Source organism: Aplidium turbinatum, chromosome 9 (assembly GCF_918807975.1).
Source record: "Aplidium turbinatum chromosome 9, kaAplTurb1.1, whole genome shotgun sequence".
Classification (NCBI taxonomy): domain Eukaryota; kingdom Metazoa; phylum Chordata; class Ascidiacea; order Aplousobranchia; family Polyclinidae; genus Aplidium; species Aplidium turbinatum.
The window spans coordinates 1653066-1666589 of NC_137480.1; the positions used below are offsets into that span (position 1 = coordinate 1653066).

At 42.4% G+C, this 13524-nt stretch overlaps 1 protein-coding gene across 2 annotated transcripts in view; it reads left to right on the forward strand.

The window, feature by feature from the left end:
- Positions 1 to 13524, forward strand: part of LOC145776600 (uncharacterized) — a 67348-nt gene that overhangs the window by 37454 nt on the left and 16370 nt on the right. For both annotated transcript variants that reach the window (XM_082587830.1, XM_082587829.1), the window contains 19 exons: positions 1137 to 1435; positions 2170 to 2305; positions 2488 to 2692; positions 3064 to 3199; positions 3454 to 3929; positions 4531 to 5927; positions 6004 to 6214; positions 6288 to 6425; positions 6545 to 6583; positions 7550 to 8418; positions 8518 to 8716; positions 9309 to 9430; positions 9500 to 9642; positions 9721 to 9823; positions 10190 to 10294; positions 11198 to 11311; positions 11887 to 11942; positions 12080 to 12181; positions 12303 to 12457. In XM_082587830.1, the coding sequence (XP_082443956.1) occupies positions 1137 to 1435; positions 2170 to 2305; positions 2488 to 2692; positions 3064 to 3199; positions 3454 to 3929; positions 4531 to 5927; positions 6004 to 6214; positions 6288 to 6425; positions 6545 to 6583; positions 7550 to 8418; positions 8518 to 8716; positions 9309 to 9430; positions 9500 to 9642; positions 9721 to 9823; positions 10190 to 10294; positions 11198 to 11311; positions 11887 to 11942; positions 12080 to 12181; positions 12303 to 12457 (5005 nt within the window). The remainder of the gene's footprint in view (positions 1 to 1136; positions 1436 to 2169; positions 2306 to 2487; positions 2693 to 3063; positions 3200 to 3453; positions 3930 to 4530; positions 5928 to 6003; positions 6215 to 6287; positions 6426 to 6544; positions 6584 to 7549; positions 8419 to 8517; positions 8717 to 9308; positions 9431 to 9499; positions 9643 to 9720; positions 9824 to 10189; positions 10295 to 11197; positions 11312 to 11886; positions 11943 to 12079; positions 12182 to 12302; positions 12458 to 13524) is intronic.

Genomic DNA, 13524 nt, shown 5'->3' on the forward strand with positions numbered 1-13524 from the left:
AAGCCAAGAACCTTTCATTTAAGCCAAGTTGCAGAAAAATCGAAGTAGAGTGTTTTTTGCTATAAGCGATCAAAGTTTCGTCATGCATGACTGATCACAAATAGTCATGTGTGAAACTAGCCACTTGGTGGCCTGTAGTGATATAAAAACAAACAAACAATATATCTTTTCAGAATCTCCTTACTTTGGATAACTCATATGCATTGGAATTTTTAAGTTACCATTTGAAACACCTTCATAATAGGTCAAACAAAATTTGCAGTTAATTTTTACGCATGAGCGATCACGAAAAGGGCCAATTTTCAATCGCCGATATCTCAAAAAGTACTGGGCCAATTTTGGTAAAATTGGTATCACTTTTCTCAGAATTGCACGGACATTCTACATATGAAATTTCATGAAAATCTACGACATATGGTTCCACAACTGTACCAGTAGCCATGGAATGACCCCCAAATAACAAAAAATGACATAATTTAATCCAATTGTGGTACCCCTAGATGTTAATGAATTCTTCTGAAAAGTTGCACATCTTCAACAATCATAAAAAGGAACATTTTAATCCACTGCAGAAAACCAAACAAAAAAATGAGGGGCAGATGATGCACCCTATAGCCCACTGCTGCACGGTATCGCCTGTTCCTGCCTCTTGCCACATTTTGTTTCAAATAGAGTTCCTCAACAGGCTGTGCAAATGTGGTGAAATATCAACTAAAAAATTTCAATATCAAAATACCGGCCTTCCACGCCTAACATATTATTGAATCGTCCAATGGTGGGCAAAACAAGATGATTTCCTTACAAATTGCAGCAAACGAATTATTACGTCAGAATTGCAACAAAAAATCACTATCTGTTGTAGATTTAATAAAATAGCAAAAGAGAAGAAAAACAACGCAAAAATGATCCAATAATAAAATTTAACTTTTTTACTTGGTAACTTTGAAAGTCGTATCAGCTTGAAAGTTTAGTTTATGGACGTTTTATAAACTTCAAACAAGGCAGAAATATTTGACCTTATTGATTTTTGCTTGCCCTAGCTAGTTATTATTAGCGTTGTGATGGCGCAGCGGATAAAGTGTTGGCTGTCAGATGGCTATGCCGTAACAATCTCTTTCATTATGGTCCGATCGTAGGCACAAGAGGCATCACTGTACCTTCCCTGGAGAGTTGATGACGTAGAAAAACGCAATTATCGCGACTCCTTCAAAGAGATTATGGCGTCTCTCTCTCGTGGCATCATAATTGTGAGTGGAATGGCGACAAGCATTGTTACTCTGGTGGCGAAGTCGCTGGAAGTCACCATGTTATCGACTCTCAAACTGAGGAACAGCGCTCCCGAAGGTTGCGTTGTCATGAAGGATCTCCATGGTAACATCGCTTCTGCTTTACGCCTCTTGTTGCAAGGTGAAGACAATCATCACCAAGCCAACTGGTGAGTCATTCAACTTCACCGTATGATTGATTAACTGAGACATGGCCACCTAAAGATACGGCCTGATTTGTCACATTTTGCAGAAATTTCCAGGTTTTTCTAACTTTGGGCGGAAGTTTAATGAAATTTTTCTAAAAATTTGATTTTTACGCTTTCTTTATTCTTTTCCCCAGATGACACAATAGGTTTTAACATCCTCACATGTTGAAAAACAAAGAAAATTTGATTTCGAAGATTTTAGTCAGACTGTTAATTTTTAATAACAGTCTGATTTTGCGTTTTTCAACTTACTTTTTCTCATTAGCTACTGCTTCCCCAAGGCAGCAAAAAAGTTTTATGTTATTAGGAAACCGTAAAAAGTAAAAACATCTCAGAAAATGTCAGTCAAGCACTAGCAGTAGCTGTAATCAAAATCTGCAAAATGTGACAAATCAGGCCGCATCTCCAGGTGGCCATGACTGAGATAAGGCTCTTTTTGAAGAAACCCTCGTTGTAGACTGAATCGTGCTAAGATTGCATACCAGTTGCTGCGCTGACCACTGGTGCAGACGTCGAGGTTGCAGCTCATTGGTTGCTTGGTTACAAAATGGCCACTCAATGCGACCAATTGTTGCATTCCACTGATAAAGCGGTGCCATTGTTTTGCAAGCTAATATTTGTCGGCAATTATCTTTTTGAGAGATAAATACAATTCACGTTCATGCGTTTGCTGGGGATGTCCCTTGATGTTGCAGGGTGGATGACGTCATATCAGAATTGTCTGATGGCTTGGGTCCAGTGCATGGCGTTACCCCATCCCGTTTACCGGACGCTTGGATAAAGTTCTCTTCTTATATCTACCCCATCTTCATCCACAGCAATTCTCAACGGGTTTGTTTTACTTTGCTTTAGCTAAAGAACGGATTGCAAGTAGATATTGCATAATGAGATGTTTTAAAGTATTCAAACAATCAGTGAGTACGTCTAATAGCTGAAGCACTGGCATCACCTTCAGCCGAGCAGTGTCCCTGCTTGAAACTCACACTGCGAGGTTAATGAGACCTTTTCTTCAGGATCACCCCCCTTTAGTGAAGATGACCCGCGCGATGCAGTGCGCCATGATGGACAGAGCAACATCCATGGACTTGCACAAGCAACACTTGCCGGTTACTTTAATTAGCATGGCCACCAATCTGTCGGAGTATCGCATCGATTCCGCTCTTGGGCTGGCCACTCTGGTGCTCAACGACCACCTGAACAACGCAAGCAAGTGGAACGGTATGCAATCCATTCACTTTCTCGTGTGTTCGGGCTTTCTTTGCCAGGCAGGAGTCGTTAGAATTGTCCTCTAGCATATGGCGTAAAACAACGTGGAAAAATTCCTTGTTGGCTGCGTGAGTATAGTGAGTCTGCTCGATGCTGGTTCGATCCCCACCAACGGCACGTAGCTGCGCCTTAAAAGGTCACTTGGTAGTTTGACAGTTTGCTTCTTCGCCTTCTCCGTCATTAAATTCAAATCGTCCATCACCAGGACAAGCCTCGATACATGAGAAAACCGCCACGAAAGTCGTTGATGGCGTGCTCGATAGCTGACGTCCGGAAATGGTTTAAGCTTGTTGACCGAATCGTGGTGTTTCCCATTTTTCTAGATAACAATTGGAAAGCAATCGAGCTCCTTTGTTCCATTATGATGTCATACTTCACTGACCAGCCCATCAGTTTTACTTTCCCCATGTCAGAACGGGTCATCACCTTGGATCGGCTCCAGATCACTCTCGCGCTCAGGTATGTGAGCTGGGACGAGCTGTTTCTTTGCTTGTCGGAAGGCCAATACCCATGCATTTACATGGCTGGTCCACTTACGCATTCAAAGCAGCGAAATATTCGACTTCAAAGTCTTGGGGAGTTACGTAATGCTATCAGCGAAATAGAGTACAAACATTTTGTGTTAATTTATGTTTGTAATGAACCCTGTAAAGATTTGTGAAAACCTGAAAATTTTAAAATAAAGGAATTTTATCGTTTTGTGTTTGCCGCAGTTCCTTACAACTTCCCTGGTCGCCTAACCATTGCGTCATCATGCTACTGCGTTGTGGAAAGATGCATGAAGCCATCCAATTGGCTGTTGGTGTGGGGGCGTGGAGGGTTGCCATAGCGATAGCTGCGGTTGCCAGTAAAGTGCGAGCTTTTGCATTCCTGGAACAAAACCAGGTGTTTGAATTGATAAAAACTCAAGTTGAAACCCTGTTACCTCGCTTGTTGTTGCGGAGTTGCAACTCTAGCGAGGCGGAGGAAGATGCTTTGTTCGAATTTCATCCTGAGTTGGTATCGTCTTCATTTGTGGACCTATTTACTGTGGGAGTAATGAGCGGACATCAGACAGCAGCATGGGTCAGCACCAGGATGTTGCTGCAATTGAAGGGATTTTGTTGTCAGCTTTCACTGCTTGTTGATGATGACGTACATCTCCCTTCTCCACCGCTCTACCTTCCCCAGCCATCTCCAGCACAGGGCGGTAAGTGCTTTATCAAATTTTTCAATCTTCCTGACCTGGTTCATTATCGGTGGGCTATGTATATTCAAAGCGACTTTACAATGCCTATTTAAAACCGTCCGTTCCTGCAGCGACTTCTGTGCACTTAAAGTTTACAAATCGAAGTCCTCCTTGATGCGCTTCAGTCTGATGATAAAAATTCAACATTTCTGGAGATCTTGACGTTATCGACATCCAAGCAAGGAGAATTCACCAAACACTGCAGCTATCTCTGTCTGCAAAACACTGTGTTGAAAGAAAATGCACTTTCCTCAGCGTTTTACAAAGCAAGCACTTCAGTTCAATTGTATTTTATTTCTGACCATCAAAGCAAAAACAATACACGTCTACATAGCATGGATGGTCATTTTATTTTTATTTGGATGCGAAACGTACATAAAACAAAAACGTACAGAGCAAAGGTCGAGAAACAGGTAGAAGCGACAAAACGCGAACGTTAAAGCTTGTGACTTAGGCAATGTAAGCGCTGCCATGTAGAGGCGCAGCTGCGAACGTTAATCATCAAATATAAAAAAAATACAGTACAACGATCAAATCTAATTCTCTGTTTCTCTATTTTCAGATAATCTTGCTAAAGTTATTTTACGTCACAAGATATCTGCTTCTATAAGAACTTTGTTGGTTGTGTTTGCGTCTGCTGGGCTCACACCATCTCTGCTCCTTTGGTACACCAGAAAGCTGAGGCAAGAGAGATCCGATCGACCTTCCTCAGAGTCCGCATCACAACATCAAGATACCGACGAAGATTCGTTGATCATCAAACAGGATCCATCCATTGTCGCCATTTTTCGTGAGCTGTGCGCACTTTTGTGGATGCTGCATGTTCGGGAAGAACTGACCATTGCAGTTCGGAGGTACCAACAGCGACGAGAGGAGCTGTCTCTTCGAGAGGAATCGATAGATGACTCTCTGGGATGGTGTCATCACATGAAACCCTTCGCCAAGTTCTTGAATTGTGAGGAGCAACTTCAGTCCTTGGTTTTGTGTTTATGTTTTAATAGAAAGGTTGATAAGCAGCTTGCATCGACATTGGCATTTCACTTTTGCGATCATGAAAATATCAGCTCCAAAGTCCGTCCACGGCTAGAGAGGATGGAACAAAGGTTGGGACGAACCCCTGGACCAGGAAAATTCTCTAAACCGTTGAGTGGTGAAGAAAGTAAACAGCACGAAATGATGCGACCGATGTCGGTTTATTATCAACGTCAATGCGCTCAAATGCTCCAAAAGAGCACGTCTGGAACTTATTTGTTTTGTAATACATCGGATGCCGAGCAGCCTTCTTTAACCTCACTAAGCTTCCCTATGCCTTTTGAAAGTGGCCACCAGTTCCACGTGTTCATCTCCAGATTGTTTGACCTGGTGTCCGGGAGAGCAGATTCGCTTGCACGAGTTCATGACGTCTTGCTGGTCAGTAACAGGCACAAGGTGGCGGTAAAGGAACTTGCTAGGGCTAATGCGTATTCGCAACAGCAACGATTTAATTCAAAATCAGATTTCAACAACCACGTTCCATTACACAAAGTGAATAGTTGCAATGATGTTACTTTCTCCAAGAAAGTATCAAGAGACGAGCTGTATCCTCATGGCAGCGCTCTCAAGATGTACTTGAGCCAGCCTCTGTTGAATCGCAAAGTTGATTATGGGGAGAACGCCACCAAGTGGATCCAGTATGACTTTAACTTTGAAGTCAGCGATGCACCAATCTCGATGCAAAAGCGCTTGCGTCGCCTGTTTCCCTTTATGACCTGGTTGGAATTCTGGACACAAAACGACTCTCCTGTGCGTTCCTGCCCAAAGAAACCATCGTTTTGTCTGCAGATATCAAGAAAAAATCTTCTACAAAGCCTGTTTGTTGCTGAAGTGCGCTTTGGAAAGTATGTTGCATTTACTGAGAAGTGTGTGACGTCATCCAGTGGAACAGATGCAGCGCCAGCGATGGAGGGCAACGATGTACCGGTGTGTGATTGTTGCAGTTGAACATCATACGTCTGCGTCAACACGCACTTATTCAATAATTCCGTTTGTATTTCAGAAAGCTTTCCGAGGGTCTCAAGAAGCTTTTGCAAAGGTTGTCTCTGATCATTTAATGTCAACCGAACAATCGCATACGATTCATGATGATGATGCTAATCACGGTCATCATGGTGAAGATCATGCTAATCACGGTCATCATGGTGAAGATGATGCTAATCCCGATCATCCCGATGCCGATCACGATCATGCGGTTCACGAAACGCCACGAGGTTTGTTCATAGAAGGTTGTTGGTGGATGTCCATGAAGATAATTCCAATCTGTCATGATCATTTAACTTACAGGAAATGCAGATGAAGAAGAAGCAAAGGAGGCAAAACAGACCGAAGAGCAGCAACAAATACCGAAGGAGGAGTTGCCAGAGGAAAGTAAAAAGACGCAAGAAGAGCTTTCAAAAAGTCAAAGCCAAGAACAAACCAATGGTCTGATCTTTAGCTTCCAATATAATTTTGTGATTGTGTTTAAACTCAATATCGTCTTTGAAGCGAACAACTTAATATGGTTTGCACAACTCTGCAATTACTTTTTGTTTATTTTGCAGTTGATGCTACGTTGCAGCTCGATGCTTTACAAGACGAAGGTAAATGGCCACCAGGTTCATTATACCCACAACTAAGTTTTCTACACTAATGACTGACAACAAATCTAATGAATTATATAACATCCTTTGAAAGAACAGGTCGTCTTGGCGCTATAATGTCCCCTCGTAACATAATTTGCAATAAAACGACTGCATCGAAAAATAAACACAAATTATAAACAGACATAACTCAGCAACAACACTACATTTAACATTATAAAAACAAAAAACAAAAAGCGAACGTTTTCGGCTAGTCATATAGCCCTTTTCAAGCCTATAAGAAAATACATTATTAAAAGAAATGCTAAAGAATCATATAGTATCACAGCAAAATATGGTCAAAGCTAAGTCCTAAGTCCTCTGCCTGAGTCCTTGTCTGAACAATCAATTAATTTTACCTCTGAAATACTTGACCCGTTGTGCTGTGTAATTTTCAGTTATCATTTTGTGTGAGCGAGGCAGTTTCTCAAATGTTTTAGCTTTGACCATATTTTGCTGTGATACTATATGATTCTTTAGCATTTCTTTTAATAATGTATTTTCTTATAGGCTTGAAAAGGGCTATATGACTAGCCGAAAACGTTCGCTTTTTGTTTTTTGTTTTTATAATGTTAAATGTAGTGTTGTTGCTGAGTTATGTCTGTTTATGGTTTAAAAGAGTTACCTCTCTACCCAAATTGTATTATAAACACAAATTAGTACTATAATGTTGAATGCGTCTCTATTGTTGTCATAGCAATTGAATTCTATGACCGACATGACGCAGAGGATAACGTCATCGAGTCAGCTGTCCACTAGCGAACGTAAACTTTTGTTTTCAAGCAAGGAGAGTGACCATCGCACATAACATCACAAACCCTACCATCGCCATTTCGTTCGTTTGCATCGGTGAACGCAGTTGGTTCTTGCCATCATGTTTTGTTTGAAATGTTCCTCGCAATCCAAGTACTGTTCTTTGTTTTGCAGATGAGAACTGCAGTGAATGTGCGGATGGCGGAAGTGCACGGCGGCCCCTCCGCCCCGAACCAAAGCGCCCTCCAGTGGATAATATTGCTGATGCTGTTCGCTCTGAAATCCATAATGTACTACTTGCTCAACAGGTGTCGCTATTGAGTCAGATCCTTCTCGGTCAGACAATGAATGGGCCGCAAGGTGGCGTCGTGGATGTGCTCTCTTTATTACGTAATCAATCTAATCAGCCTTCAAATCAAAATGATCAACCCTCCACTTCCACTGAACAACCCCCTCCAGTCCAAAATCGTTCAATTGAAAAACCATTGCGACCACCCCTGAGTCCTCAACCACAAGATTCCCAAGTCGTGCCAGTGAGAAGTGCACGATTCGGCATTCCACTATTCCACATTCCTGGGATCACAAAGTCACAGGAATCTAAAAATGTCAATTTGATTCAAACACCCGACTCCAAGCAGAGTTGGCTTGCCTCTCGAGTGGCTAAGTCTGGTGTAGACAACCTGGAGACATCCCCAAAGCTCTTATTCTCCGCTTCCACTCCTCGGAAGAACACACCAACATCACGCAAAGAAAACGTCTTCCCTTCAAAGTCGAAGCCCCCAACTGTCCCGGCGTCCAGTTTTCACAGAGAACCTTCTTCCAAAAATTTAAAAACCGCTTTTCCCATTCTTGTGTCTCGCCCTCAGCCTTCCACCCCCATGCACGTGAGGCAACTCAATTCATCACCTCCCAAAAGACAGGGCCCCATATTTCCTCCACAATGCGTTGAGTGCCATCAGCATAGGCCTGTTAATGCTGGCCTGATCGACCCGAGAGAAATCATCGCTTACCAACAGAGAAAAAGACAATTCATCTCGATAAAGGTGAGCTGCTTCTCGCTCTGGTGTCTTTGTTCATCGGTGGCAACATGTCCGGTAGCTGTCGGTGATCATTTCGTTAAATTTTTGATATATTCATTTCAGAAACCGCCAGCTATGTCTGTGAAACCTCCTGTAATGCTAACCCTGCAGCCCTCCCAGATCGTCCAACAGCCTTTAGTCATCAGACAACCTCCCTCTCTTTCCAAGCCACCTCCCGTTGTTGCCACAACTTCCAGCAATCTTCCTGTCTCTCAACCTCCAACTGACGAGAAGGAAAACAAGGACCCGACAAGCAAGCCAGGTATTGTCCAGCGTGACAAACTTGTTTCTGTCGGACACCGTACTTTTTACCTTTCACCACTCTTTCATCACTTTTCACCCGTACAGATAAGGTAGCTAAAGTAGTGACCTAGGCAATATGGAAATGTCAATTTTTAAAAGAAAGATGCTTATGTGGTTTCCACTATCAATATACGCCATTGTTAACCTGGCAGCAAAGGTCGATATGCCGCATTGCCGCAGTCTTGACTTTCCTAACCTGCACAAAGTCAAGCATTACAGCCAGTGCCAGGAATTGGTTGGATGCAATAAATATTTGAAAAACCTCGTTTCGGAATATTCATTGATGGACAAGAGCAGTGGAAGTCCCAACAGCGACACCCGCTATAAATCCATGCGCCCTGAATATTCGCATACGCGGTGGAATGGAAATTACGTCGTCTTGTTGTATATTTTCATTGAGTTGTACATTGTACAAGTCATTGCAGATGGAAATAACGGGAAAATTATTGCCGATTAGGGGATACGGACACAAAAAATTTAAGTAGCTGCTTTACTAAAGATCTTGTACTACTAAAGAGCTACTACTGAAATTCCCTTGCTTCATTGTTCAGGATTGTCTTTCGACGGATACTTAAAACAGAATGACGTCAACAATGAAGTGAAACAAATGCTTGATAACGCCCCCGAGCGGACACAGGCCAGCGTGCATCTCCTCGCTGCCATTGGAAAGCAGGTATTGTACGAAACAATTTTCTCTTGAAGCTGTGTCGTCAGAAGTTGTTCGATATCTTTCTCCATGCAGACTCAAACCAAACCGCGCATGGTGGATGCTGACGTCCAGGTACAGCAGGAAGAGGAGGAGCACGAATCGTCAGATGAAGATTTTAGAAACAAACTTTCCACAAAACCCCTGAACCCTCCCCCGGATGTGTTTGACCGAATCAGGTGACCTCATACCTCAATACATGATGTTGTTCTATGGCTGTGACGATAGTCCAAACATTTATTCCTCCTCTTACTCAGGAAGGAGACGATTGAAGTGGCGACTGATGACAACAGGAACGGCTTTCTGCATGTGGACGATGTTGCTATGGAGACTGTTGCCAGGGGATTCCCTTCAAAACCGGTGAGTTCCTTGGAAAACGTTCTTCTTTTGTTTTGAATTTGTTGTTACATTTCCTAACGAACGATGCAGATCAAACGTTATCAAAGACGTATGCTTGCACTTTGTTTTTGTTTGTCGTATCCAGGCTTACATCTGGTGGTTGAAGATTTAAATTAAGTGGACGGGAAGGCAAGGAAGCCAATCTTTGTGTCCACCTTCAAGCATGCCTTTAAGTGCCCTGCTAAAGACACAGCTGCATGCTCTGGAGCGGTGTCGAACCGGCACCCTTTCGAACGTCGTTCTAGGGCTCTCACTACTCGGCTATGCAGCCGACGCCCGACAATGCTTTGCATCAATCAGTTATTCCATAGTTACGTTCACTTGCAGATGAGCGTTGCGGAAGTTCATTATCGGTCAACGTGTCACCCACATGACCACATTCCTAACCTCAGTCAACCAATCATCACCGAGCACATACAAGAGGCCACCCAGGTGATTTACGTCATATCCGAAAGTATATCGCCTTCCAGTGGTGACTGGTTTTTATCTTGCAATCATTGTATCGATCTTGGATCGGCCCTCGGTCGGATTAATGCCAAATACTGAAAAGTTTGGGTGTTCATCAGGACAATTATCGTTTCTACCACTCGTTGCAACGTTCATCTGAGAAAAGTGAAAATAAAAGCAACGGCAAACAGGTTGATTTATTGTTTCACTGACGTTTCGCGCACCATGACAATGCGCATCCTCAGAGCGAATAACATACAAAATAAAATTTACAAAGTTATATAGGCTACAGTGCAGTTGAAGGCAAGAAAAAATAAATTCGAAGCAGTGGAGACCAACAGAAATTCGAGACGAAATTAAATTACAATAACGTTTTCAAGTGTGTTCAAAACGTTTCCAACTGTGTTCAAAACAGAACACAGTTGGAAACGTTTTGAACACAGTTGGAAACGTTATTGTAATTTAATTTCGTCTCGAATTTTTGTTGGTTTCCACTGCTTCGAATTTATGTTTAATATTAGAAGTTTTTACGTAATTTAACGTGGAAAGTAACCGCTCACACATCTTTGACCATCCTTTAAAATAATGTGTGTTTCATTTTTTCTTGCCTTCAACCGCACTGTAGCCTATATAACTTTGTAAATTTTATTTTGGATGTTATTCGCTCTGAGGATGCGCATTGTCATGGTGCGCAAAACGTCAGTGAAGCAATAAATCATCTTGTTTGTTGTTGCTTTTACATTCACTTTCATCAGACGAACGTTGCAACTAGTGCTAGAAACAAGTCAATGCCACTAGACATGAAGCTTCGTCATTCTGATCTTCAGACAATCCCCATTGTAACCATCACTCTGTGTCCTGGATGACGTTATTCTTCATGTCATTCAGGTGCATGACGTAGGTGAGGTGATGCGGCATAGATGGACATCGGCAATGAAGCAGATGGATGCGCAGTTGGACAGCATTGACATCATGGCTAGGAATATGGATGCCGGCTTCAAGGTTCCCGTCATCAGCTGCTTCATTGCTACTGTATTATCAATACTTATTCTCGAACTGAAAAATATATTTACTTGACGGCCAAGTCCGGTTGTTGTTGAAGTGTGATTGTCAATTATTCCGTTCACTAGGAGGTATGTTGCTCATGCGCATATCCTGAAAGTGCTAATTTTTTTCATTTCATCGTTGCAAAAGCAACGAAGTTATTGGGGGGGACGAGATTGGGTAGATGAGTATGTTCGCATGGGCAATGCTCAACAATGCCACAGCTGCATCCTGTGTATGACATGATGTGAATGGCCTGCGTTGTATCAGGTGGAGATGACGCGGCAATTTCATATTTGTTGATAAACTTTTTGGTTCTTTGTTTTATAAATTAGCTCACTTACACTAACAATATGGTTTGTATACGGCAAAAAATTCATTTCAAGTTTAAATCATTCGATCATTCCTTAGTTTAAAACATTTATTGTTAGAATTTTGCGATGTGATAAATTCTTAAGTGTTCTGGACAGGTGGCCTGACTATGAACAGATTTCGCTCCAGGACTGTCCTATAATAATAATTGTGTTATCCAGGCGGCCGCCGGGCTAGTGAAGGCCATCGATGAACTGGAGACGAGCACAGATGGCAGGTTGGTGTTGTGGTTGTACTTTTGTTACTGGCGGCCCGGGTGGTGTGACAGGTTCTGAAAGTTCGACCACGCCTTATCTAATCTTCTTGTCAAAACCACCGCAAGTGTTTTGTCATAGTTTTGATTGCTTGTTTCAGCCCATCAATTACCCAGCAAAATGTGAAGTCATCACAGACAACAAATGATCCCTCGTCCCCCAGCACCACACCCATTCTCTTCCCGCCTGATCCAGGCCGCAGGTTGGAGTCTGACGCTGAAACGACACTTTTTATTTTAACATTTTTGAAGAAAGGATTTTAATGTACAGTAGATCTTAAGCCTTGCACAGTTCTTCTCATCGGTTCACTTTTCGTTCCTCAGTGTACCTCTCGCACCCACTTCTATATTTGCCTCGGATATGATTGGCCACTTCTCTGCTTCCCCGGCGAATCAGCATCGAGAAGTGGAATGCAGAAGCACCGAAGCATATCGCAATCGGCTCAATGAAGCATATCGACTGGCCACGTCACTCCAAGGTAAGGAATTGCTCAGAGTTGAACACCAAACCTCGCAGCAACGTGAGGTTCTTTGACTGACACGCGAGAAGTACAGACAGCATACGTGTATGATGCCACGTTGTTCGTTTGTTTACGTCACAATGCTTACGTGGCTGGGAGATAATTTTAATTTCAACTTTAGCTTTGATTTCAGGATACAACAGTATAGTCTAAGACCACTTGTACAAACAATTTTTTTGTCTTTTTTTCGACTTTTTCTGCCCTGCATTGAAGATGTTTTGCTGATTCGTACGAATGATTACTTGCAGCTGTTTATTGCAACCCTGTCAAATTGTTTGACTTCTTATTTCGGTTTCAAACACGTCTTAATGTTTGCGTTTTGCCGCAAGTCAAGCGAAGGTAGAAACAGCTCAATATGTTGATGAAGGGATACTGACAACCATATCCAGTATCCACGTTCTAATAAACTTTAGATGCTGAACCCCTTTGCTGATATTCTGCAGCAGAGGATGTAGCTCAATCATCAATCATTTTATTTTTCGTCGTCAACGCGTCCGGGACGAAAAAGATACTAGGCCTACTAACTACGAAAGCTCTGCTTGTAGAACTTACAAATTATCTTCATTTTGAATGTATACCCGGAAGGAATACCTTTGATTGTCAGAGTACGCCACCATATTTCTCTTGCTTTTTATGTGAGTCCAGCTTTTCAACTGCAACAAAATTTAAGACCCAAACCAGTCTCACCACTGATACTGGGCAACGTTCCATGTGGTCGCCTGTCAAACGTCGACTTGATTTGATCATATCCAATAATTCAAACAAGCAAGGGCAAATGCGCATTAACTGTTTTCTTTGCCAAGATGCATTAACTTGTATCGTCCGAATTAACCATTTTTCCTCTTTGAGTGGATTACTTCTGACGCTACTGTATCTCGTAGTGGGGCCCCAAACATTCTTTTAGTAAAGGAAGCCCTTAGGCTGAAAATGGTCAGTTCCAGTGCGTTCAAACTAGAAACGCCAACATAATGAACATCCACGAGCCCTTGAAGAGGGTAACCGAAAGAAGTGCCACACAAACAGTG